Genomic DNA, 27437 nt, shown 5'->3' with positions numbered 1-27437 from the left:
AGAGTTAGGAGAGCAAGGGGGAGGTGGGAAGGTCCAGAGGGAAGCAGGGCTTCCCATTTTTCAAGACAGACCTTCTAGAAGAAATCTATCCATAAAGCTCTGCTGATGGCCTGACTCAGCAGCAGGTGTCAGAATCGAAAAGGTGGGGGCCCTTCTGATGAACTTGAGGCTACGTAAGAAACCTACAAGCCTTCAGAAAAGGAAGGGCCTGAGGCCCCAAAGACCATGCTAGGGCTGGTCTTACAGAGCTCATAAAAGTAGATTCCACCTGCTACCTAAAATGTCCCCTGATGGGTCCTCTTTCCCCTCACCTCAAACAGGGCATTGAAAGCATCGATCAGATCGCCAGCCTGTGCCAGTCGGACCTGGAGGCCGTGCGAACAGCAGCCCGGGAAGCCACGCTGTCATTCGGTAAAGTCCACCATCAAACATTCTGTGCGGTGCAGTGAGGTTCGCGACCTTTGGAAGGTTGTGCTAGAGGGGCCACGGTCAGCCCTCAAAGATGCAAAATGATACAGAGGCCCAGCGCGGTCGGTGACCCATGTAACTGCACTTGGCCAAGACAGGTTTCCTTCATGGTTGAGGTGGCATGAAGTGCCTTATTTCTCTTTTCAGCTTCAGTTTATGATCCTTGGGAATGAAAGCCAGGTGCGAGGCAGGAATAAAGTTCAGCAAATTCTGTCTTGAATGTAAGGGAGAGGCACCGGGTCCATCCATGCAAGTGGCCAGCAGGAGCTCCCCAAATGCCACCTGCCTCTGCCACTAAGGCCATCTGGGTTCACCAGAGCAGGAACGCTGAGGTGGGGGACAATCCAGTGACCAATCACCTTAATGTTTCAGGGGAGAAAGGACGCTCAGCTTTTGAGAAGATGGACAAACTCTGCTTGGAACCAAGAGGAGAAGCCTTTTGCCAGGAAGCGGATATTGAAATCACTGTATTTTAAGAAGCCTCAGCTGGCACCTTTGTTTTTGCTGCTGCCTTGCCTTGACCCAGGGCCAGAGCTGTGGGTGGGGGTATGCTCTGTGCTCCCTCAGTCCCCAGACCAGTCACGCAGCCCAGGGGCACAAATGGGACTTTGCATATAGGAGCAGGAAAAGGGGACGTGCGGCACTTTGAAGGCTGTTGGACTTGAGTCAAACGACCAGCTTTCAGTTTTGAGAATCTGTCTGACCTTCCCTGGCCAGCTGCACCCCGAAGGGGCCAAGACCAGGCGGGTTGAGGCCTGGAATCAAGGTCTCCCTGCCGGTTGGCCTGCTCAGCACTGCTGGTTCAATAAAGACGGGCAGTGAAGAGACAAGCGGGCTGACTGACCTTGCTAAAGAGGACGCAGTGGGTCATTTCCATGGCAGCAAGCCGTCACCTTGGCAAGCCAGGCAAGGTGGGAAGACAGACAGAGCCAGGGTTTCCGTGATTCATGCTCTTAACCCAAGCAGTAGTCCAAACGCCCCCGTGGAGCCTGGTGGCGGCCTGCAGACCGTGGACCTTATCGTCACTGTGTTCAACAGCACGAGGAAGAAAACGTCATTGGCCAGGAAACCTTGTGTCGTGTCAGTAAAAGCATCCACCGTGACCTCCCTCATCAAAATGGAATCGAACTTTTGAACGGAAGTCAACTTAGGGCCGATTAGATAAATTGTGTCAGAAGCCATCATCCGGTTTGAAGAAAGATTTCACTGAAGAATATATTTAAAGAAAGAAGATTCGTTTCTTATTTAAGTCTGTTAAAAAAAAAAACAAAACCCTCAAATGTGTCCTGAACTGTTTTTGTGTTGAGCCGTAGAGACAACCTGGGGTACGTGACTCCTGACAATGGCAGTGGGGATTCTGGACTCTTCAACCTTCTCATGTAAACTTCCTGTATATATTCTGTGCTTTTCGGTTGAACTTTGTATTTATTTGCCTTGTTCCTATGTTCAGTTTTTTGAATTTCAATTAAAATGAATTTTATTGGTGTCTCACCTTACCTGAAAAAAGCACAAAGCAGTGGTTGCTTCCACAAACCTCCCAGGGAGGAAGAGAGCAGCCCCTCCTGCACCGCGTGCAGCCCCTCCTGCACCGCGTGCAGCCCCGTGGGCCGGGTTCTCCCGCACAAGCAGGTGAGGAGGGAGGTGGGGGCTGGGGCCCCCTATGTCCCCCGTGCGGCAGAAGGCTCCCTGAGCGCCCGCTCCTACACGGACACTGAGCCGCGTGGCCCTTCCTTGTCCAGCCTTTGGCCTCATGTGATTTCTGCACCAAAGTTACAGATTCAGCTTTTTTCCCTACCCTCGCATCCCACCGCTTCATGACAGCTTTGATGCCATTTTTGCATCTGAAACAGACTGAGGTGACAGTGGGTGTGACACCACAGTCCCGTGGCCACAGTCCTCTGTGGGTGTGCTGCAGGTCACATGACCATCGTCTGTTTTTACCCCCCAGTCCCGTGGATCCTGCTGGGAGCCCACAGCACGAACCGTTTACTCAGCAGCAGGCATCCAGTCATACAACCTCGAAGGACAGGGAATTCTCGAACGATTTTTGCAATATTTTACCAACATCTTAGGAGTCTGAAGTTACTTCGCAACAGAAAGTCAACAGATCACTTTCGAGGAGATTTAAAGGCAGACCACATACATGAGTTTTCCATCCCGTTGCCTCTGCGTCACCCGTCCGTCACGCGTGGCTCACCAGAGGCACTGGAAGTGGTAACCGCTGGGTCTCCCAGGCAGCCGGACAGGGGACGCGTTCTTGAGCAGGTCCTGTGCACGTCTGCCATGGTAGCCAGGGGCCTGCACATTCAAAAGGTGGGTGGTGTCGCTGTCGAAGCAGCCGGGCGGAGGCCCGAAGTGCCAAATAAACTCGCCAGGAAGGGAACGTTCCCCCAGCCCAATGGCGCGCACAACCCCGGGAGGCCACAGTGACCCTTGGCCACCCAACCCACAGCACCTGCTTCCCACGGGCGGCAGCAGAAAAGAAACAGGAGGTACCCGTCCTGCTTCGGGCCCCTTAAACAAAGGCATGGGAGGCACCCCAAATCCATGTTCTTTAGAAAAAAAAATTTATTGTTGCAACTAAAACGCAAACCCATCATTTATATGGCAAGTTGGAAAACTGTACAGTCTGATAGTTCTGTGAGGTCACAGGACCCTGAGATGCGCCCCCTCCCTCCCCCTATCATGCAGCCGTGTATACACACACCTGAAAAGGTATTTTACCAGAACGCCTCGCTGTTTTCGTTTGTTTTTATTTTCGTACAAATGGTTTATTCCACGGCCATTGTAAAAAATAATGACCTGATGCGTAAATATTGACTTAAGGCATATAGCAGAGCAGCTCGCTACTTCTCTAACATACGTGTAACAAGATGGAGAGCCATCTGGTTTCCAAGGACAGGAGCTTAAACCAGTTCATCCACTTTGAAATGCTACTATATACACACCCAAACTACTGCACACATATACAGGACTTTAAAAACAAACACACAAGCCCAACTCAAAAATGCCGACAGCCTGGCATCTCAGCCTCACCCGCACCTCTCCAAGGCTCTGCACAGTGATGCCGCAAACGTTGCCACCACAGAATTTCTCTGCACGGGCTTCTAACACGTGAAAGGCAACACGTGAAAATGCTGGCGAATGAGCAGCTCGTGAGCTACAGCTGCCTTGTTTTTTGTTTGTTTTTTTGTTTTGTTTTGTTTTTCTTCTTCTTCTTGTTTAAAAAAGCCACTTAACGTGGAGGTCTTAAGTTCCCTTGCAGAAGAGTCGTGAGCACCATCAGTCCCCAGGGTTCAAGGGCGGGGGCAGACGTGGCTCTCAGCAAGGCCCCTGGACCGGGACGGCGGCAGGTGGACTCCGAGGGCCCGACACCCGGGTTGCTTCAGGAAGTGCGGTTTCCAGCAGTTGCCTTGGTTCCGAATCATGGTCTGCTCGAGAAGAGCGTCAACTTCTAACAGTGGAGGCTGATCCCCAAGGTGTCGGGGAGGGGGGGGGGCGGGGGGGGGGGGACGGGACCGTGCTTGCCTAAACGTCCAGAGCGTGAGGTGGGACTATGGCTTCCCATACCCCTGGAATGTCTGAGTTACAGCGGGACCCAGCTGGACAAGGACAGGCCGGGGCCTCACCAGGAAGTCACCAGAGTGCCATGCCAGGTATTAGGCAAATATCCGTTACTGGAAAACATCACCCCGTTGCGGAATGGTGATTATTTCAGCAACAGCCTTAGGAACCACAGCCACGTAATGATCAGGTCATGCAAAGGTAGACTGGACTTGTACACAGGGCACATTAATAAGCAGAGAGCTAAGTATTTCAAGCACGTGGTACTGGATCAGGACACAAGACGACCATACATGCATATTCTAATACACACAGGGAAAGCAGTGATTGAGGACAAGGTTCTAGCAGATAACTGGGAGGGGGTAACTGGGACAAAGTAATCTCACACCACGTATCTTAAATATCCAAGTGTTCGTTATATATTATCCCATGTCCTATAAACATATGCCAAACCTCTTCTCACGTTACCCACAATGCCACGAAATACGACTGCTTACAACCGTCCTCCTTCCTAGTACTGGTCTGACGCAGCAGGCTCATGGCAAAATCTAACGTTCCCAGCACTACCTGAGGGTTCATTATTGTACTTTTTGATAAAGCCCTTGATGCAAGGCTGACATCAAAAGTTCTTAATACATTATTGGTTTAAGAAAATGCTAGTGCACTACGGACGCCTTTGGGGAAAAAACCAAACAATAAATACGGAGTGGAGTCTCCGCAGAGGTCCGCGGGAGGACAGCGTATGCCTGCCCACCCGGACGCGCCGGCCACGCCGAGAGCACGCACCGGGCAGGGCGAGCCTCGCGATCCGCACAGGCCACCAGCCCCATACTCTCCTTCGTTCTCCTCAAAAAAAGGGGTTGCGGATTTGGTGCTCGAAGGAAAGGGAGGGGGGACACCGTCAAAAGGGGTAAGACCAACAGCCCGGGGAGGGTGGTTCTAGTGCAGAACAAACGTCCGTCCAGGTCACGGCCGGCTACGCTGTCCTCGGCCCTTACCTACCACGGCGTGCCTGCTAGGCGGGCGCGGGCTCTACGCACGGAGGCGGACAGTGGGGTGGAGGTGGAGTGGAGGAGATTATGTGCTGCTGCTGAACAGGAACTGGAATGAAACCAAACATTTTCAGATGAGCCCGGCCCCACCCCCACGGAGCTGCAGAGCCCTGCACGACCCCGGCCGCCCCAGGCCGCCCCCCCGCCGCCACGCCACCGCCCCCAAGCTGGCCTCCAGGGAAGGGGGTTTCGATTTTCTTTTACAATGGCCCCCTTCCCAAAATCACCCCTAAGGGAAAAAATGGCTTGCACGTTGCTAAACCGTCTGATCTACTCAAAGACGGTCGCTGGGAAAGAGGATGTTTAAAAGGATTTAAAAGTGTCTAGGGAGGTGATTTCCAGGAGCAGTGTCTTGAGGCCAATCCTCCCTCCTCCCCTCACTTTATATTCCGAAGGAAGTGGAAATTGCTCCTTCTGGATCTCAAGGGCAGGGTGCAAAGCTGGTGGCCACCTTGCTGTGACCTCTGACCCTGAGGCAGGGGCCTTGAGAAACCCCGTCTATGGAGGTGGGGTGACGAGGGCGGAGCATGACCCAGATGGCTGGAACAAGAAGGGATCAACGGAGAAATGAACAATGGAAAACCGGCGGGGACACCCTGAGCAAAAGCAGAAGCTGGGTTTTGTTTTCCAGAGATGGCCTTTTGTTGTTTGTCTTCTTACGACAGGAAAGCTCGCGGGCACCGTCCAAGCTCAGTATGCACACAGCGGAGGAAGCGACTGAGCAAGATAGTGCCCTAAACCCTTAAACCCTCTTCTCCAAAGGAGTTTACATTCGGAAAAGTGTGGGAGACTTTCCCTGGAAATCAAATATAAACTGTGTATCTGGTTACACCACCTAAGGGTACAAGAAAGTTTTGTAAGTGCCTAGTCTCTTTTTTTTTCCAGAAATAACAAAAGCTGCTTTTTATAAAGGTTAAAAACAACAATGTGTTGTAATTCTATTTTTTTTCAAAAACAAATAACACAAAAAAAAAAAAAAAAAAAAGAGAGAGAGAGAGACAGAGAGAGAGACAGAGAGAGAGAGAAAGAGAGACACGTATTTGGCATTTTCTCTACTTACTCCTGAATAGGTTAAGGCCCTGAGATTAGACTCATATATTCTTGGGACCACAGGGCTCCTTAAAACCCCAGTGCATCAATCCTCAATTCTCTCGTTAGCCCTTCACAGTTCCAGACTTTAAAAACCTTTGCTCTGTTTCTTCTGAGACTGGCTCAGATCCTTCCACAGCACTGAATGCTAACGCCGGGCTGTCGGCCAGTGCTTTCTGTACACGAGGTCTTGCCAGCACGTCCATCAGTGAAAACATACCCTGTAGCAGAGGTACGCGCCGGCCGTGAGGACCGTGGCCATGCACATGTTGACCAGGAAGGGCTTCCAGGGAGTCAGCGCCTGGTCCTGCTCCTCCTTGGGTGGTGATGGCTCCCCCTGGGCAGGACCTGCCCCCATGACCCGCCTTCTGACTTCAGTGTCTGGACTCGTGCTGAGGGAGGAGAGGGACGGAGACTGGTTACTCACTCTAGGGAAAACGATGCCGAGGACGCTATTGTGACAGTTGGAATTCTAAGAAAAAACGAGCCATGTGTAAAGAAACCTTGGCGACGGGGACGCCGACCTGAAGCCCACTTGGCACCCCCACAGCCACCCCCCCCAGAGACCCAGGCGGTCTCCATCGCCAAGGTATGGTTCCGGAGACCAGTGGACTCCTTGGTGATGGGGGTGGGTAAGACTCCGAGGACAAATACAGCCACTGGTGCAAAGACAGGTGCTTATTTGTCCTGGGGTTTGCTTGGAGAACGTTCCGTTCTAGATCAGAGAAGGCAATGGTGTGGCCCACACTCTACCACCCTCTCCCCAGGAGCCTCTGTTGCTGCTGGCTGACGTGAGAACATCACACATGCCTCTGCCCCTCAGCCCGCCCTGTGCCAGGCTCGCGTCCCCAGCATCAACCCAATCCTGTCAGGAGCACCGGACCCTGGCTGCCCTTCTGGCGGCGAGCCAGAGACACCCTGCGGGGACGATGTGCACGGTGTTCTCGCTCCAGGGCTGTCTCGGAGAGGCCAGCAGAGGCCCCTCTTCTCCTCGCCACCTCCTCCAGGCCTCCCTCGAGAGGCCCTGACCACAAGACGTCCTGCTTCTCACAGGCCACTCCAGGGCCTTTCTACCCCAGCAGCATCTTGTGTGACTGGCAGGACCACCCGGACCACCCTGAGGCACCCCCTTCCCAGGAGACAGGAGGAGGCAGTACAAAGCACCTGCTTTCTGGCACGCAGCCGCGAGCCCTGGCCGCGGGGCCCAGGTCTGTGTGCACGCGGGCCCCCACTGCTGTCCGGAGGCACGTGCGTTCTTAGCATGGCTGCGCTTCTTCCTGGAGCTCTTTGGCTTCTATCTTCCCAGATCCGCACTTCCCTCCTTACCACCTTCACATACACAGCGTGAAAGCCACCACTCTTCGCCAGTCTCAACCAGTACGGAACAGGTGACAAACTGGACACCAGTCACGTGTCAGCTCTCTCCTCTCTCACCCTCGACTCTCAGCAGGCCCTCAGATGCAGCACACTGGCCTGCCCTGAGAACGTCACCAGAGGCCCTTGGAAGCTAGGCACAGTCTCCCTGGGGGACCGTCACCGAGCTATCGCTCTGCACGTCACCTGGACCTGCTCTGGGAGGCCCCACTGCACAGACCTTCCTCAAGCCCTAGAACCAGATGTGATGTTGTTGTGACAGGGACCCAGCTGCAGGAGGACCCTGGTGACTCGGCTTCATAGGTCAGGACTGGGGCCTGGCAACCAGCATTTAGCAAGGTGCCCAGGTTAAGATTCTGATGATCAACGTAGCCAGAGGACCACTGGGGCACCCACCACGTACAACCTGCTTTCTTGAGTATAATTCCCGATCCTGTCCTTTAATAGTTCCAGAACATCCCAAGGTCGGAGAAAGCACAACTTATCAAATCCCTGGATATATAATTGGCTCAGCTCTGATTCTTCACCATTGCAAACGATGCCACAACGAACACCTCCACCTGTATATCTCTTGCACACCTGTCTGCGAACTGCCACGCACTAAATTTCTAGACGTGGACAGATGCTGGGGCACAGCATGCACTCATCCAAAAATCAGGAACCAAGGGCACTGCCTCCAGAGGCTCTGGCTCAGGCCTGCCTCCCTTCATTCTTCAAGGTTCCACGCCTCATGCGGGCAGCCTTCCTTGAGCACCCAGAGAAGGCTGAGCGTCTCGCTGCTAAGGCTGACCGCCGCAGCTTGCACTTCCGTCTCCTTACTGTCCCCAGGCTCCCAACCATAACCTACGGTCTCTGTCCCCACAAAATCTTCTAGAACACAGACCAGGGGGCCATGTTCTAGTGATCTCAGTACTTCACGTGTACCAATAGGTACTCAATAATCTTGGTTAAATGGCATTAAGTTAATCAAGAGCACACGAAAAGGCGAAACTTCCAGATGGACCATCTGGGGGCTGAAAGTATAACGGTCTAACCTGGGTATCACGTTTCAGGACTGGCTGGAAGCCTGAGGGAGGGCAAGGTCATTTCCGAGCAGGACTGTCCTGCGAATCTCTGGTTCCAATGGGTACCACAAGGTGGTGCTAGAGCCCCACCGAACTGGGTCACTTCACCGGACCAACCTGTGGCTGGATGTCTCTGGGGCCTCATTCTTCAAAGACACAGAAGCTACGCTTGCCAGGAGGAGGCTGTGTCCACAGGGTTTCAATGGCAACATGCGTCTCTCGACTGGAAGGTCACATCCCCTCACCCCAATAAGCCAGGCCCCGCTCGCCTTACCTTTCCACGCTGCAAGGGACGTTTAAGGGGGTTCTGGTTTCTTCCTTGATGGGGCAGTCTTCTTTATCCTCCCCGGTTTCGTCCTTTACCCACTGGTGGTTTGGGAAGAATTCCTTGCACTTCCCATTGTGTGGCTCCAGGATTCGTTTGGGTGGCCGGGGAGGAGGGGGGACGTGTTCGGGTGGGGGCTCCAGGTCCTCGTGGGAGAGCTCCTTCCATTGCTCCTGGAGAAAGCGAGAGAAAGTTCCATTCGTATTCACACCGGGCTGATGTGTCAGGAAATCTGCTCCCCTTTAGGCGAGCAGAGGCGAGGGGCTTTCTCTGCTTCTTGGGGCTGCAGACACATATACTCGGAAGGTGAAATCTTTCGAAAATAAAGTCTACTCTCCCTATCAACGTTCTCTACGTCAACACGTCAAAGGCAGAAACCGGAACGTGGTGAACGTTTCCGCAGCTTTCTAGCTTTTTAAACACGAAGGACAGCTGTTTCTTCTGACATGTGCTAGTGTTTGAACTTTTACAGCTGACAGCCTCCTTCTTCAGAGACAAAAGTTCGAGATCAACACACCTGGATGAAAGCAGAAGCAATGCTTACCTGTACTGAAGAGTCTCCCATGATGAATTTGGCACCTTCGATCACAGCTAGGTAGGAGAAACGGAGCTGGTCTGCTGTCTGGATCAGTCCCATCCGAAATTTCCTCATTTCTAACAGAACTTTCTTGATATCAACAGAAGAAGGATCTTTCCTCTTGTCCATCTGAAAGCCAGAGAGGAGACACCCCGAGTCAGCTCCAACTCCCAAGTACAATGTGATTTTTCCATGTTCTGGAGGAGTGCTCTGGTTTCTACTCAGCAAAAAATCTCCATGGGGAGGCGGAATTGGAGACAATGTGAGTAAATGCAGCAAAATGGGGACCACCAGAGCACAGGGGAAAGAATGAGAGAAGAGCATTCTTTGGATCTTCCGTGATTCTGCAATTCAACTGGAGAACATCCCTTTGAACAAAAGCTACTTAGGGTAGAGCTACTTTCACAGGAGGGCAAGTGTTAAAAACGGAAGATCGTTGCTAGTTCACTGCCGAGACCATGACAGAGAAGCCGTGGGCAGAGGCCACAAGAGATGTTCAAATGGGTTCCCTTCTCTTCCCAGGATCTTCAGGGGCCTCCTCACCAGCAGGAGGCAGGTGTCAGCCAGACAGAAGGTCCCCGACCTGCCGATGCCCGCACTACAGTGCACCACGACAGGGCCATGCTCCGTGCTGAGTGACCCTGACTCGCGGACTTTAAAAAGGAAGTTCAGGAACGAAGCTGGCGATTCTGGGACGCCAAAGTCAGGCCACGTGGTATAGTGGAAATGTAGGATCTCTCGAGTTTCTTGAGACTGAAAGAAAAACAAAAACAAAAACAAAAAGACACCTCATGCCAATTCCGAGACAATCATCTGTACAGAAATCACTGCTTCCGAGTAAGCACGAAGAGTCGTCCCCACCAGGCCCCCATCTCACTCTAAGAGCAGCTTCGCCTCTCAGATTTCCAGATCTCCTCCCGTCCACTCGCCGAGTCAAGGAATACCAAGCACTGAGGTGCCCGACACTGGACACCTGCCTTGACGTCCCTTCCCTTTAGCATGGAACATCCTCACCCACATCTCTCCTCCGGTGCCCCTATCACCTCTGCTGTCTTCACGGTTACAAGTGATTTCTCTCTGCCCCACGAGGCACAATGATGCCGCGTCGCCGCCCACGGCAGTCCTGTCCTCAAGCCCTGTAAGGCTTCCCGCGAAAGAGGGAAAACGTAACTCTGTGCGTGTGGCACCAGCTCTGGGTCATCCCGGGCTTCACGAGACTACTCGGGAGTCTCAGGGAATTGCCATTTTAGAGAAAAAAAGGAACCAGCTCAGTCTCCAAGGCTTGGTGGCTGCCACGTGGGGCTCGATGGCCCAGCTGAGGAGGAGGGTGTCGACCCCACCAGTCCCAACTGGCCCCACCGCGTTCTAGCGCCAGACGCATCAGCTCACTGAATTCTCACGTTAACCCTCTGGGGCGTGTATGCCCGCTATTCCCCTCTTCTTGGTTAGGAGACTGAGGCTCGGAGGCTGACCCTCCATTAAGTGAGGAAGTAGGAGTTTAAGTTTGGACTCCAGAGCCCGTGTTCAGAGCCTGAGGCAGGAACTTTTGAAAGGAAGACCCTGGCCCTCGTCCCCAAGTGTTTCTCCCCTGGCCCGGTCTGCTCCCAGTGCAACAGCAAGAAGAATGGCCCTCTGGTGCCATTTTCAGCTCTGCTCCTCCTTCTGAACCTACGAAGAGTCCACCCCCAGGGTGGACACCTGGCCTCCGGCAGAAATGATCAAAACGTAGTTCTCAGTGGGAGGAGAGTACTCAAGATTTTGCTCGGCGAAGGGCACACCATTCACGGGAGCCAGTCTTACTATGGGGTAGGTACACCTGCCGGCCTCGCCAAAGCGGGCACAGGAAGAAGACATGCAGACAGGAACCACACCGCCTTGAGCATCTATCTCCCTGCCACACAGTGCCAAGGGCCACGTCAGTGCCTAGGTCACCTGGAGAGCAGCTGGTGGCAAAATGCTCTGGGCCAGAGGCCTGCTCACCAACAATGCCTCCCCTCACTTAACAAAATGTGCCCAAAGTGCCTACCATGTGCCAGCCACGTGGCAAAGACACTGTCCATGCCTTCCCAGAGCTTAGTTTTAGTTGTGACCGCCTTCCTGGGGCTCAGTGGGATGAAAACGTATGAAAGAGCCTACAGAAAACCCCAGTGACTTCACATCAGCAACACATATACATATGTAACCCTGCACCAGCCCTGACACACAGGCATCCTTCTGCTGAACTGGAAGAATCTGCCGGTGACATGAAGATGATTAATAGAACCACACCAGGCAATGCCATTTTCTTCCTCCCTAGAAAACGGTCTCCTTGTGTGGCTGAAAACGAGAAATGCCCTTTCTGGTTTTTAGGGAAAGAAAAACACTTAAAAATAGATGTAAAGATGGGGGTGGGGGTGGGGGGGGAAGAAAATATACCAAAAGCAAGTTCTTTCTTTCAATCCTTAAAAAGGTACGGTTGTCTCCTGTTCATCCCCTCCCGCACACCTGCCCACCTCTTTCTCAAGGAGTGCATTCTAGACCTGTGTCTCAACAGACACACGGCTGAGAAAAGAATTTTTCAAAACAAAGTCTTTTAGAGCGACCAGATCTTCTCAACATCAAAACCTCCACACTGCTGCACGTATTCTGCCAACACAGCACGGGCCGCTTCTGCTCGGTCGGAATTCCATTTCCCTCAACAAGCCGGAGATACCGTCTCAAGAGTTTACCAGAAGTCGCGCTTCATGTTGGGCTTGCAAAATTTAAAGAGCACGCAGAGGAAAGTCTACTGCATAATCCTCCAGGCACGTTCCAACACGCTGCCAACATTATTCCTGAAAATCCTCCGTCAAACCCCTCCATAAATCACAGCCCTGGAGCCTGCGTGTGTGGCTGCAGCAGGATCACGGCTGCAGAGCCGTCACACAGAGAAGAGACAGCACTCAGGAAGTGCCCTGCGGTGCTCGTGGAAGCCACGCGACTTCAACCTCTCCTCTGCTTCGTGGTCACCCGCGCGGAGGTCTAGATCTTGTTTCAATTAGTAACGCAACAACAGGAGTCATGTGCACTGGAAAGCAGGAAGTTGAAAACTGGCACGTGAATGAAACTCGGGGGCAGACTCACCTCGGCGCAGCCCGGCAAGCCGCGGTCCTGCCTTCCCTTCCATCTGTGGGTGCGCGCTGCTCCCGGGCCAAACCCGTTGCTTCGACCCCACGGTACCTGCTGCCCCAGTGCTGCTCTACCTCTTCCCCTTTGTTACCTTCTGAACCCTTACAAAACCCCCCTCTGAACGAAGGGGAAACTGAGACACGGGGAGACATGATGCCCCGCCACCCGAAGTCTGACAGTCTGACACGGCGGGGCCAGGAATCCACCCCACGCAGCTACGTTCCAGAAGGTGGTGGCTGGCTGCCATCGCTGTGGCCGTCCCGGGAGCTGCTGGGAGCTCCCGCCCGCGGCTCCAAGTACTGGTGGAGGGTCCCCACACGGCAAGCGCTCCTGCTGGGCTGTTTGGAATCCCCACGCGGGCCTTCTGCGGTACAGCTTCGCAGCCCCGCACCTTGGCCCGTTTCAAGACCAGCTTCCAATGACAGCCAGCAGCTGGTGTTACAAATTCTTCCACAACGAGTAAACCCAAGACCTCATCGACCGTGAACTCAGCCCCAGAAGGGCCCTTCTTCCCTCGCTTCGCGCTAAAGAGACCGTGGACGACAAAACAGGCAGCGGCTGCTACGTAACGTGCAGGCCACCATTTCAGTCCCTCTGCGGTTGCAAAGACAGGAACAGAGAAGTTTTAGATGAGAAAACCCCCTTTCCCTAAAAACCGTGATGAACTGGTGTTCCAGTTTAGGGAGGGAGCTCTGTGGCGAGGGAGGGACCAGAAAAACCGGGGTTAGGTAGTATGACCCAGGTGAAAAGACATCTCAGCCAGTGCCCGTCTGAAGTACGAACAGCACGCGATACTCACTGTAAGGTTTTCCAATTCTAGCTGCCGCACTGTGTAATACGACTTAATATCTTCAGAGATCAAGGTTAGTTTCAAATTTGTGTCTTCGAAGATCATTTCTTTTTCTTCTTTCTGGGGCCAGTACTGCGCACATTTTAACTAGGAGAGAAAAGAATGCATTACTGTGAGCCACGGACGGTTTTCCTATGAAAGGGAGGTACAAAGTGCCTTCCACGCGCTTTAGGACAACCCAACGGGGAAACCGGGAGTTTTCTGACCTTGGAGGTCACCGTCAGCACAACCTGCCTCTTGGGGAGACGGGAAGGGGGTGAAGACCCAAACCAGGACTAGCTGGGCAGAGAGGGCTCGGACCTCCAAACGCAGCCGCTCCCTGGTTCTCCCCACCATGAGGCGCTCCAGGGGTCTGGTCCTTCCAGACCATCTATGAAGCGAAGTCAAACTGTACAAAAGTTTTAGTCTCTCACAGACTCTACTTGCACAGCCATCTGGAAGACTACCAAGAACTGGTCAGTGCCGTTGGCACAACGTAGGCTCCTTACCCTGGGGAAAACAACCACGTCTAGAGGAGACAGTGGAACACGGTGAACAGGCTGGATGTTTAGAGAAGGCAGGAGACGGGCTCCTCCGGGGCTCGGGATCACCCACTGCTGTATGCCACCCTTTCATTCTGGTTTGGGTCGGTGCTGAAAAATCCTTTTGATTTTCTAGTTTAAGAATTTCAGGAATAATTTCAGGTCTTCATTTAAATGTAGCTCATGAACTTTTTCTTCAAAGTAAGCAAACCCCCCAAATTTGGTTTTATTTAGAGTTCAAGAAAAAATTGGGACTCAAATTTAGTGGCATACCTTCAACTAGGTTTCCACGGCAGACTGTTCTGTTTGCTGGTGAACATTTTGGACCAAAATAGCTGATAGATGGGGGCTAAGCTGAAGGTCTATGAACCACACGGTCAGACAAGGTGCCCAGACAGAGGGAACCCCAAAGACATGATTTCCACCACATGAAGTACCAGTGGACGTAAACAGCTCTTTGGGAAATGGTACAAATCCAAGCAAGTTGCAACTGAACACGCACTGGCCCCCTCCGTACCTTCTCCGAGGCACAGGGTGCTGTGTCTGAAATGCCACAGGAGGTGGAAGGAACCCTGCAGGGCCAGCCTGCCCGTCAGGAGAGAGACTGTTCGTGCTAAGCAGTGACGAGGTGGTGTGGCAGGAGGAACCCCTGTGGGTGTGCCGTGGGAATTCAGAAGAGGGGAATAATGTTCCAGGCCAGCTGAGGTTACAGGAAAGAGATCAGGGAAAACTATACGGAAGAAGTGGCCTCTGACAGGGGTGCACTTGGAGGGGTGACTGGGGTTTCGCAGGCAGTGACTGCCCAGAAGCCAGTGCCAGAAGAGCAACAGGGGGGCAGGGACAGACCACGGTGACTCTGGCAGAAGGCCCAGGAGCCCACGGCGTCCCCTGGGCAGCAAAGAGCCAGGATGCTCCTCAGCAGACCAGAGACAGAAGCACGAAGGCCCACTAGGCCTGCTCTGACGAAGCCGCACGCGGCCCAGCTGCAGCTGTTCTGCAACCACAGAAAAAGGAGAAACACCCCAACAGACACCAGATCGTGATGTCAGCGTAGCATCGACGTCACAGTTCCGAAACAGAAGGCCCACACGGCTTTCGAAAGAGCCCGGACAGGGCCTGTTTGAAAGACCCGGCCAGTTTCACCCAGATCACCTCCCTGACACCGAATGTCAAAGATGAACCCCCGGAACACGGCCAATCTGTCAGCCTCAAGGTAATTCTGCCCCTCGGGACGCAAAGCATCAGTGACGTGGCAAGGCCCCGTGCTCAGCCAAAGTGGGCAGGGCAGCCAGCACTGGTGACAGAAGAGGTTTAAAGGATGCATTTATTCCCACGCTTCCGACCATTAGGGCCATGCGGCTCCTGAAGACCCCAGAACCAAAGAGCCTGCCCCGGCGGGCGCAACACCACATGAGCTGGACCACGCACCCGGGGCCACGAGCGAGCAGAGAAGCGGGAAGGCAGAATGGCCGGTCGCTACCAAAGAAGAGGCCAATGCTTTCGGGTCTCATGGGCAGGGAAGAACGAGTCTTTCAAATTTCACCTCCACACAGCAAACACTCACTTTCAAAACTGCATATGAAGCCTAAGAAACCTCCGCGATCAGGTACAAGCCCGAGATTCTGGACGCCTACTACTTCCAAAGAAAGTCCGCAAGAAGTGCGCAATCCCGGCACGCATGAAGTGTGCATCGAGCCGTATTTGTTTTTAAGAGCTCTCAGGCATTCGCGGTAACGTGCCACGCTCTCTTGCTGTCATTTCCCGTAGGAATTTTTGTTTTAACACAGAAAATGAAACAAAACAAAAAACTGAACCTCGAGATCACTACTTCCTGCTAGCCTTTAAACTGACACACACCAACCCGAGAAGGAGATTTATCTTACTCGAAAGCAGTCCTTCACCAGGATTCAAATCGTGCCACGTCCTGGGCCGGCCCCAAACGTCACCATGGCAGCACCAACACGCCGGTGGCTGTCGTGGCTGCCGTTACCACCTGGAAGCTGGATGGGAGACAGAGGCCCCGGCCTTCCAAAACAGCTAGGCATCTTTAGAAAAATCCATGAATGACACCTGGGGTGACCCTGTGACGGAGGAGTCGGCTTTCCCAAGGAGTGACAAGCCAGAGAGCTAACTAAGCAGACGGATGAAGCCTGAAGTTCCCGTGATACAAATCCAGAGCGTCTTGTGTGCAAAAGCACTGAAATCAAACAGCGCCTTTAGCTGCGGTTTCGGGAGAGAGATACAGGCGGTGCTTCTGGTTAAACAGCACCTTGCTTGTCCGCCCTGCCTAAACAGCCACCACCCCTGCCCTTCCCCACATACACACTCTTCACGCACATGTCTCCGCTCAATCTGGAAATCGAACCAAGACCTTCGGGTACCTGGATGAGCGCAGTCTCACACACATTTCCCGCACTGCTGTTTTCCAGGAAGCACAAGGTCCCAAAAGGGTTAACGGCCAGCTCTGCCAGAAATAAGAGGGGCATGTCCTACCCTACGCAGAGAAGGAAGGAAACCACAAAACAAATACGCATCACATGGAAACGCTCTGCAAGCTGGTTCGTACCGTGGGACGGCTGCACGGTTTATAATTAGATTAGCTAAGCAAATAAGGCACTGCAACCTCTTACAATTTGCCCCAGTCAGCTCTAATGGGGATGATAATATCAACGCTGGACTGCTGGACTGGAACTGCTGACCCCAAGAAGCTTTAAGAACCTCAAACCATTCATTCACCGCTTTCCACGTCGGTGGGCATGACCCTGAGCGGGAAGGACAGTTACAAAGGAAGAGAGAGACTAACGTCACACGATCACAGTAAAGTACGAGAGAATCAACTAGCCAGGTTTCCTTTTTTTCTTCCAATGGCCAAGGGGGAAACTTGTCAGAGGATGGATGGTCCATTTACGGTCAGCATTGGATGGCGGGCAACCAAGCACAGGCCCGGTGAGCAGCACGCAGTGCCAACGTCACGACAGCGCCCCTGCGGGACTGTGCCAGCGGCAAAGCGGTTTCACCCAAACCTTCAGTACCAAATAAAAAGGAAATGCTACCATATCCAATGATTTCTGGATAAACAACCCGATTTAAAATTCCCTACCCGGGGCGCCTGGGTGGCGCAGTCGGTTAAGCATCCGACTTCAACCAGGTCACGATCTCACGGTCCGTGAGTTCGAGCCCCGCGTCGGGCTCTGGGCTGATGGCTCAGAGCCTGGAGCCTGTTTCCGATTCTGTGTCTCCCGCTCTCTCTGCCCCTCGCCCGTTCATGCTCTGTCTCTCTCTGTCCCAAAAATAAATAAACGTTGAAAAAAAAAAAAAAAAAAAAAAATTTAAAAAAAAATAAAATTCCCTACCCTTCAGGGCGCCTGGGTGGCTCAGTCGGTTAAGTGTCCGACTCTTGGTTTTGGCTCAGGTCGTGACCTCGCGGTTTGGGAGCTGGAGCCCTTCATCGGGCTCCGCGCTGTATGGAGCCTGCTTGGGATCCTTTCTTTCCCTCTCTCTGTGTCCCTCCTCCGCTCACACTCGTGCTCCCTCCCTCTCTCAAAAAACAAACAAACTCAAAAAAATTAATAAAAAAGAAAATTCCCAACCCTCAATACCATCCAGAACAGTGCTTCGCAACTGGGGGCGAGTTTGCACAGATTTGGACAATGTCTGGAGACCTTCTGATTGCCACCAGTGGGGCAGGCAGGCCAGCGGCATCTCGTGGGTGGAGGCCAGGGCCGCTGCCCAGCAGCCTCCCATGTCCTCCCGTGTCAGCGGTGCTGATGTTTAGAGACCCTGGACGCTCCCGAGTGCTGAACGTGTGGCCAGGCCACCACGTTTCACGTTCCCTTGCGGAGAGTGTATACTGTGGGAACCTAACATTTGTCTCTTTATTCTAAATTGCTGACAAGAGTGGTGACGGGTGGGAGGTGGCTCCACATTTGTAACTTCACATTTTACTAATCAAGCCACTGAAGCAGAAAACATGAAAAACCACTTTCACTGAAAACAATTTTCTAAGAAGCAGGATTTCATTCTTTGAACACGCAGGTGAGCTCTCCATCTGTTGTTATCGAGCAAATAAATACTTTAAGATTAAGAAAAGGGCGCAGAGGCAAAAAGCCTGATTTTCGACATGCGCTGTCGTGCCTTGCCGTGGGCTGTAACTAAGAATGGCTCTTGGCGGGGGGGCGGGGGGGGGGGCTCCGTGGGGGTGCTTCCCTTTGTCTCACTGCTTAAGTCCCCTTCGATGTTACTTCTCCGCACTCGTATTGTTACCCTCTAGGGCCACGAGTGTGCTTTCCTTGGAGGGTCGGCTTCTCTGGAGCCTTCTGCTCTCCTGGCAAGCCGGGACCCGAGGCGGCCAGGACAGCTGTGAGCGCAGTGGCCCGGGTGAGCCCCAGAGCACAGGGCCGGCTCCTGGCAAAGCCTGGGCACACGCCGTTCTCTGCTCCTGGCCACTCATTCCCACTGGTGTCCGCATTCCTCCGCTCGCTTTCTCCCAGGGCCTCCACTGCCGAGGCCGGAGAGCCCCCGGCTGGGAGAGGAGGGAAGGAGCCAGGTAGCAGGGGTGTGGCGTCTATTCGCTACACTGACGCCACTGTGCCCCGCACACAACATCCCCTCGCGTGGGAGACGGGCCTCTAACGGGCAACCCACACGATGAGATGGGCGGGAGAGCACGAGCCGTGGCTGACTCGAGGGAAGCCACTGGAGATACCTGCAAGAGGGCTGGGGTGGGACAGTGACTCAGACTGGTCCAGAGAACTGAAACAACAGACGTGTGTTGTGGCTGGAGTCCGGGGACGGATGTGGGAAACTGGGGTCCCGGTTAACTGGTCCTGTAGCCACAATGGGCACATCCCAGGAGGCAGTGGGAGCCCCACAAGGGTTTTCAGCTGGGAAAAGGGGTGGTGTCACCTGGTCTCGGTGTAGGATGCGCTGAGGAGGACAAGTCGAAAGGCCAGGGCAGTGGCTCAAGGGACAGATGCACGCAGGCTAGGGTGTTCCTGAACAAATATGAACACACCGTGGAGAGAGACTGACTGATGAGTGAGGGATAGGTCAAGGGCAATTGGGACCTTTCCCCCTCTTTTTAATTCATTCACTTTTCTGACTCGTTTACAATAAACATGTATGCGTGTATCACTTCTTTAAATTTTTCTACTAAAAAGGACACTACGTAAAAGAAATACAAAAGCAATTTCAAGAGATCGACTCAGACAAAAATGACAACTTCACGGACCGGTGCGCTTACGGACGGTAACGTAAAGAGCAGATAAATCCGTCACTTACCGAGCCTTTCTCCATCACTCTGTTGAGCATGACCACGCCCCTGCTTTTCTGCTCCCACACCATCTCCCAAAAGTGACCACACGTGTTAGGCAAAGGGCCCTGCAAATACACAATCCACAAAGTGTGTGTGATGTTACAGTGACTCACTCCACCGAGAGCTCACCACTGGCGGTCGGCCGACGACAGTGCCCTTAGGCACAGGGGCAGCTGAGGCTGGGACAGGTGCCACCCTCCCTGCCTAGTGGTGGTGAAAGGTTGTATCTGCCTCTCAGGGCTGGTTCAGGGCCGACCAGCAGAGGACAGAAAATGCGGATTCTGCTTTCCGGTTTGAGCTGGCTAGCAGAGGGGCTCCACTGAGGCCCCTCTTGACGGTAAGTGGAATATGGCCACAAAGCTAGTGGGTGCTGGGAAGAGGCAGTATGGGGAAGTGATCATCGGTGACACTTCTGGTGGCTTCAGTTCAGCTCCAATCACTGATCATCCGTGTGACCTGGGATGAGTCACTTCACATCTCTATGCCTCAGTTTCTCCACCCAGCTCACTCAACCAATCATAGTCCTTATTCACAGGGCTGTGAAGGGAATATTAACTATATCCGTTCATGTAAAGGTTTTACCGTAGCACCTGGAACATGGTACACATCCAGTGGAATGTTAGCTATTATTACTATTACTAACGATGAGGGGCGCCTGGGTGGCTCAGTCGGTTGGGACTCTGTCTGTCCCTCCCTCTCTGACCCTCCCCCACTCGTGTTGTCTCTTTTCTCTTTTTTTTCCTTTTTAATGTTTATTTATTTTCGAGAGACAGAGAGACAGAGCACGAGTCGGGGAGGGGCAGAGAGAGAGGGAGACACAATCTGAAGCAGGCTCCGGGCTCTAAGCTGTCAGCACAGAGCCCGATGAAGGGCTCGAACTCATGAACCATGAGATCATGACCTGAGCTGAAGTCAGACACTAAACTGACTGAGCCACCCAGGTGCCCTTGTCTCTCTTTCAAAATAAATAAGCTTAAAAAAAATAAACAATGATGAACCTGGAGCACCTGGGTGGCTCAGTCGGTTAAGCACCCAACTCTTGATTTCGGCTCAGTTCATGATCTCACGGTTTGTGGGATCGAACTCCACGTCAGGCTCTGCACTGACAGCATGGAGCCTGCTGGGGATTCTCTATCCCCTTCTCTCTCTGCCCCTCCCCTGCTCACACATGCATGCTCTCTCTCAAAATAAATAAATAAGCTTAAAAAAAAAAAATGATGCCTGACTATGGACCACCTTCATCCTTGGACCAAAGAACGTAAAAGATGTAGTCACAAACGATCAGTTAGGTAGCCCAAGGGGTCCAGTGTGGGCACCGGGACATGGCGGGGTACGGGCCAACTGGCAACAGGCATAGGGGTTTACTGGATACAAGAGTATGGACGCCTCCGGTCTGTCTCAACTGTTAGTACTGCCTGGAAAGGATATCACCTCTCACCTCCGTGACAGAACGCATCACCTCCTCCGGCCAGCACCACTTCTAGAATGGTTTCCAGTCTCACTTATTTTCATCCAAATTCTCCTGATGTTTTGCCTCCTTTCCCTTCAAGTCTCACCACACCTTTGTTGACCACATGAGCCCTCAGTGCCCACTCACTTTCCTGAACTCCTCTTCCTCCTGCTGCCTAAACCGGACACATCTGCGCTCCAGCCAGAGCCTCAGGCAACAGCCCCAGGCCTCCCGGCTGGCCAACTAGGTCTCTCATCCTGCAAGTTGGGCATGAGGGCCAGGCCTCACAGGGGCGGCTCCCACCAGGTCCCAGCCTGCCACCTTCCCCACCTCCCATCACCCTAGTTTAGGATGGGTCTCAGGGACTGAAAAATCATGGAAGTGGGGCACCTGGGCGGCTTGGTCTGTTGAGCGTCCGGCTTCGGCTCAGGTCATGATCTCACGGCTCCTGAGTTTGAGCCCCACGTCGGACTCCGTGCTGACGGCTCAGGGCCTGGAGCCTGCTTCAGATTCTGTCTCTGTCTCTCTCTGCCCTCCCCTGCTCATGCTCTGTCTCTCTCCCTCTCTCTCTCAAATATAAATAAACGTTAAAAATTTTTTTTTAAATCATATAAAATCTGAAAGGAGACACAGCAACTTAGCCAACACTTCACTGTGAAGGTAACAGAGGCACCTTTGCCATCATTCTCTATAGTTCCACATCACTGGCTTAAAAAAAAAAAAAGACTATAGACTTGTATTATTTGCATCATGAACACTGAAAATAAAAAATGGGCAGGGTTTTCTTGGTTTTGTAGTTTGGAAAATGTTTCACTCCTACTGTCTAGAGGTATAACTTTGGGGCCAGGTTACTTCAGTCCCTTTTATAAATCCCAGGGCAAAGGGTGACGTGCAGGCAGCTAGATATGTCCATGGTACCACCTGACAAAACAGAGAGACCTTCAGATGTGCCAAGTAATTGCTAGGGCACGGGGGTGGGGAAGGCAGTGGTGTAAAAGTTTCCATGGTGATATCCTGGCGCTCCATTTGACTTTATACCCCTATCTATCTTTGCTTTGGACTGCCTAACCCCACACCAACGTTGCACGGCTGAAATCAGGAAGTAAAAAACTTGACTTCTTCTAAAAAGAGAAGTTACCAAGAAGCTGCTTTTCCCTCAACCTCTTCCCGCCAGCTTGCCACCACCAGGATCTCCTTCCTTATCACTCTACCCCAACCACCCCAGGGGTGCTGGGAAGACTTTGACCTGAGGCCTTGTAAAGGCCCGCCCCCTGTGCATACACCAAGAACTTCCTGAATGGGTCCCAGGACTGAACACAGCATGGCTGGTGTTCTGTACACTGGGAGGCACTCGGGCTGACTGTCCTCATGGACAGAGAGGAGGGGAACAGGACAAGACAGGACAGTAAAGCAGGGCCACGGTAGATTTGCCCTGACCCAGCTCCCTGCCCTAAAGCAGCCTCTGTTCATATGCTTTCTGGCTTCACCGTTATTTTAACCTCTAAATGTTAAACAGAAGTACGATGTTCAAAATCACCCTATACGCCAAAGCCATATAAAAGAACGATAAACTGGGGACGCCTGGGTGGCGCAGTCGGTTAAGCGTCCGACTTCGGCCAGGTCACGATCTCGCGGTCCGTGAGTTCGAGCCCCGCGTCAGGCTCTGGGCTGATGGCTCAGAGCCTGGAGCCTGTTTCCGATTCTGTGTCTCCCTCTCTCTCTGCCCCTCCCCCGTTCATGCTCTGTCTCTCTCTGTCCCAAAAATAAATAAACGTTGAAAAAAAAAATTTTTAAAAGAACGATAAACTGGGACTCCCGGGTGGCTCAGTCGGTTAAGCGTCCTACTTCGGCTTAGGTTATGATCTCGCAGTTCATGGGTTTGAGCCCCGTGTCAGGCTCTGTGCTGACAGCTCGGAGCCTGGAGCCTGCTTCTGATTCTGTGTGTGTGTGTGTCTCTCTCTCTGCCCCTCCCCTGCTCACACTCTGTCTCTCACTCTCAAAAATAAACAAGCACTGAAAAAAATTTTAATAAATTTTTTTTAATATTTATTCTTGACAAAGAGAGACAGAGCATGAGCGGGGGAGGGGCAGAGACAGAGGGAGACACAGAACCCGAAGCAGGCTCCAGGCTCTGAGCTGTCAGCACAGAGCCCAACGTGGGGCTTGAACCCACAGACTGTGAGATCATGACCTGAGCCGAAGTCGGAATGCTCAACCGACTGAGCCACCCAGGTGCCCCCCAAAATTTTTTTTAAAGAATGATAAACTGATATAGGACGAGAAAGCAAAAATTATGATTAAAAAACACAGAGAGAGGGGCGCCTGGGTGGCTCAGTTGGTTGAGCGTCCAACTTCGGCTCAAGGTCATGATCTCGGCAGTTCATGAGTTCGAGCCCCGCACGGGGCTCTGTGCTGACAGCTCAGAGCCTGGAGCCTGCTTTGGATTCTGTATCTCCTTCTCTCTGCCCCTTCCCTACTCATGCTCTCTCTCAAAAATGAATAAACGTTAAAAAAAAAAAAAAACACTCCAGTAGTTTCCCCTTGCTGTTTGATTAAGACAGTAACATAGGGGCACCTGGATGGCTCAGTCAGTTGAGCATCCAACTTTGGCCCAGGTCCTGGTCTCACAGTTGGTGGGTTCGAGCCCTGTGTCGGGCTCTGTGCTGACAGCTCAGAGCCTAGAGCCTGCTTCAGATTCTGTGTCTCCCTCTCTTTCTGCCCCTCCCCTGCTCATGCTCTGTCTCTAAAAAAAAAAAAAAATGGGGGCGCCTGGGTGGCTCAGTCGGTCAAGGGGCCGACTTCGGCTCAGGTCACGATCTCACACTCCGTGAGTTCGAGCCCCGCGTCGGGCTCTGTGCTGACCGCTCAGAGCCTGGAGCCTGTTTCAGATTCCGTGTCTCCCTCTCTCTCTGACCCTCCCCCATTCATGCTCTGTCTCGGTCTCAAAAATAAATAAACGTTAAAAAAAAAAAAATGAATAAACATTAAAAAAAAAAAGAGAGAGAGAAACACAGAGTGTTTAGAGCAACTTACAGGTAACAGACTAAGACTTGAGAAAATTAAGTAAAAAGAAATTTCTTTATCATCTCTCCTAGATACCCGTGGTCTTGGGGTCATATGCCAGTAAGTGCTTCACAAGAAGATCAAGTGTTAGATCATTTTTATGATTTGTTCTCATAAAAATGTCAAAAGCCAATGGGAATTTTGAACGGTTTTGCATGCTTATCCACAGAATCTAAGGATGCTTTTTTTTCTGGGCCAAAGAATGAGGACCATGCTGAGAAATTCTGAGTAGCTACCTGGGCAGAGATTACTGGTCTACTGCTAACCCTCTTCAATTATGGAATCGACACAGGTACGGGCGCTTCTCTTGCCACGGCTCTGCTGCCTCTGTCAACAGACCACAGGCAGTTCTGGCATTTCATGCTGTTTTCTAGAAGCCCAGCAAGTGGCATACTTCCCAGAAAAGACGCGGGTGACAACCAACCTGAATCTCTGAAGGAAGATTCTTTTCCTTCCTCGTTGCTGTTTTGGATTGCGTAAAACCTGACCTTTGAAAGGATGCGGTGCATCTTATTTGAGGTATAAATGACAGTACTCTAAAGTTCTTAGGCTGATATCAAGTAAGGCCGAGAGCCATTAAAAAAATGTGGACAATCCATTCACCTGCGTAAGAATGTAACTCCTTTGGGCTTCGTCCATCTTTATCAAACTGGCATTGATGTAGTCATTATCTTCTTGATGTAGTTTAATCCGACTGTGGTCAACTGAAAGGCAAACCAGAACTCAAAGGTTAGTCCTGGAGGACCAAAGTGTCTACACAGGCAGTGCACCCCATGGGGAAAGTGAAAAAGGTGAGTTGGTGGCATTAAGGGCGTTCACACTGGCTGAGGCCATGGTGTTTTAACTGAGATTAGTCATCACTATGGGGACCACTTAGTATTTTGAGAAAGGTTTCTGGAAATGTTTCAAAGCTAATGCTAAATAGTAACAGACAAACTACATTAAAACATGGGTTATGTCCTAACTGGGCAACCTGTTCTTAGGTCAGATCTTCCTTATCACTGCGCCACAAATCAGGAGATTATGGGGAGAGGGTGTCAAGGGATCTGTTCTCAGATGCCTAATATATATTTTTATTAGGTAATCAAATATAGCGGCTTCAATCTTTAAGAGAAAAAAATCCACCAAAAATTTCACCTAGCCCCTACAGCTCTAGTTGGTACAATGAGCTACAGTTGGTAGGATTTATGATCGTTATCTCCACCTACCCTGTGTCTAATGGATTGAAGATGAAAATGACCTAAATATATAGTGGTGTGAAAAGTGTTATCTTTAATTCCTTCATATAAGGTTTTTTGTCTTTGTTTCTTTTAAGTTTCAAGTGTAACATACACTTAAGTGATTCTAAATATTTCAAATTCAGAAACCGTCATGACCAAAGACATTTAAAAGAGAGTTTTTCACTGGAAAAACTAAACCCTGAATCCAAAACTCTGAAGGTACATTAAATGTAATTGTCAGACTAGGTTTTTTTCTCATTTAATTTTTCTTTTCTGGGGGGGGGGGAGAGAAGGCAAAGAGGGGGAGAGGGAGGGAGGGAGGGGGAGAGAGGGAGAGAGGGAGGGAGGGAGGGAGGGAGAGAGAGAGAGAGAGAGAGAGAGAGAGAATAGAGAGAATCCCAAGCAGGTTCCATGCACAGCACGGAGCCTGACACAGGGCCTGATCCTACAACCCCAGGATCACGACCGAGCCAAAACCAAGAGTCCAATGCGCAACTGACTGAGCCCCCCAGGCGCCCCCCAGGATGGTTTTTAAAAAGAAATTCTCATTTGGAAATTCTGCCCCAGGTTACTGAAAACACATGGCCACTTTTTCCCCCTTTTACCATGACTTTGTCCCAAAAGCAGTGCTTCCCTGAGGCCACTTTCCTTATCCTGCCAGTGCAACTAACAAGAGCAGGTGGGCATTTTTATTTCTGGTTTGACACAAGGGATGATGAACTCAGGTGACCGCTCATGAATACTATCTTTTCTTCCCTAGCCCAATGGGAAAGGACAAGTTAACAGGGACACATGGTTTGGGGCTTTTTGTTGTAAAAGATTTCAAAGAAGGGGTGCCTGGCGGGGGGGGGGGGGCAGTCGGTTAAGGGTTCAACTTCGGCTCAGGTCGTGACCTCACGGTTTGGGAGTCTGAGTCCTGCATCAGGATTTCTGCTGTCAGCACAGATCCTCTGTCTCCCTCTCTCTCTGCCCCTCCCTTGCTCACGTACTCTCTCTCTCTCAAGATTAAATAAACATTAAAAATTTTTTTAAAGGATTTCTAAGAAATGTTTTGAAAAATTAGCCACCACTTGGAAGAATGTTTCTCATCAGAGAGGAGTAATACAACTTGGGATAGTTCGGTAGTATTTAAGTCATGGAGATAAAAGATCCCCCAAAAGGCTATGAGACCATACAACTCCTTGGTGGGTTAGAAGACTGGGCTCCCACAGCACCGGGTGACCCTGGAAAAACAACTCCTCTGAGAGCTGCTGGGGCTTTCCCAAAGTTGCCAAACGGAAGACAGACGACAAGGTCACTTTCTACCTTGACTCATTCTCCCCCGATCCCCCATGGCCCTAAAAAGCCAATTATCTGTCCTGCTGGATAGTGGAGGTGGGGGAAGAAAAGAAAAACTGGGAGGGACACCAGGGTAAAAAAGCTGCGAGTTGTTTCCCGGGAAGAATATTTCAAATGCTGTGTTTTCTCTGTGGAAAACTGGCTCAGGAATCCATTTAGAGGAGTCCGGAGGAGAAAGCAGAAGAGGGGCATTAAGACGACATTAGTCCCTACCGCAGAGCAAAGCTGGCGCGGGCGGGGGGGGGCGGGGGGGGGGGGTAGGTGTCCTCGCTCCGCGTGAAGGATGCCGACAGGACTGTTCTGTGAAACGCGGCGCAGCCGGCCAGGACCTCACAGCACCGTCACCGGAGGAGAGCGTTGTTTTCTTTAATAAACCCCACTAGGTGCCACGGCCGCGACATGCTTAGCCAAGAGCGTCGGGTGCTGGAGCGCAGTCACGTGCCACCTGACGCCCTCCATGCAGACGCCCCTGGCGTGCACCTTCTGCTCACCCGTTAACAACCGCCTCGACCGCAGCCAGCCTTTATGAGTGAGACACGGAGCTAAGCGGCTCATGCTATTCTAGTTCACCTTCACGGAGTCCTGAGATCCGCGCGGCTCCTGCTTTACTGAAGACCAGAGAAGGGAACCATTCGCCCGAAGCCACACGGCTTGTAGGCGGCAGGCTGAGACGCACCCCCGGGCAGGGAACCAGGGCAGCGCTCACAGGCGGACCGCCTGGTGCCAGCCTAGGCGCACCTCCGCTCCCCTCCCCGGAGCCTGCTGCTGTACAATTGGGGGGCGGGGTGGGGGAGCGCTGCCAACTCCCCTGGAAAGCACTGAGCAGCGGCACCCACTGCCACGGGGCAGGTGTGACTTCGCAGGCATGCGGGAAGTGCCAGTGTGAGGGATGACGGCCGGAGTCGTCCGTGTCCCTGGCAGATGGAAGGGACCGCCACGGGGGACGGTGGCAGCTACAACCCTCCCTGACGGACAGGGTCTAAAAACCCTGGAGGGGAGTCAAAAGGTTCTGTGGGGCCTA

General features: G+C 52.2%; 2 protein-coding genes across 6 annotated transcripts in view; one reads left to right on the top strand and one right to left on the bottom strand.

Annotated features, from left to right (window-relative positions):
• RIPOR3 (RIPOR family member 3) overlaps positions 1-1964 on the top strand; it is a 77125-nt gene extending 75161 nt beyond the window's left edge. For all 3 annotated transcript variants that reach the window (XM_086702477.1, XM_086702479.1, XM_086702478.1), the window contains 2 exons: positions 321-411; positions 841-1964. In XM_086702477.1, coding sequence (XP_086558603.1) covers positions 321-411; positions 841-944 — 195 coding nt within the window. In that variant the 3' untranslated portion in view covers positions 945-1964. The remainder of the gene's footprint in view (positions 1-320; positions 412-840) is intronic.
• A 1048-nt stretch (positions 1965-3012) lies between these two features.
• Positions 3013-27437, bottom strand: part of PTPN1 (protein tyrosine phosphatase non-receptor type 1) — a 70623-nt gene continuing 46198 nt past the window's right edge. For all 3 annotated transcript variants that reach the window (XM_025931882.2, XM_025931883.2, XM_086702476.1), the window contains exons 3-10: positions 24462-24562; positions 19312-19410; positions 13460-13597; positions 10057-10266; positions 9481-9642; positions 8886-9109; positions 6394-6565; positions 3013-5133 (exon numbers count right to left, since the gene is read on the bottom strand). In XM_025931882.2, coding sequence (XP_025787667.1) covers positions 5110-5133; positions 6394-6565; positions 8886-9109; positions 9481-9642; positions 10057-10266; positions 13460-13597; positions 19312-19410; positions 24462-24562 — 1130 coding nt within the window. In that variant the 3' untranslated portion in view covers positions 3013-5109. The remainder of the gene's footprint in view (positions 5134-6393; positions 6566-8885; positions 9110-9480; positions 9643-10056; positions 10267-13459; positions 13598-19311; positions 19411-24461; positions 24563-27437) is intronic.

Source organism: Puma concolor, chromosome A3, assembly GCF_028749965.1.
Source record: "Puma concolor isolate L17-30 chromosome A3, mPumCon1.1.hap2, whole genome shotgun sequence".
Classification (NCBI taxonomy): Eukaryota; Metazoa; Chordata; class Mammalia; order Carnivora; family Felidae; genus Puma; species Puma concolor.
The sequence above is the reverse complement of the archived record's forward strand: the minus strand, read 5'-3'. Positions and strand labels throughout refer to the sequence as shown.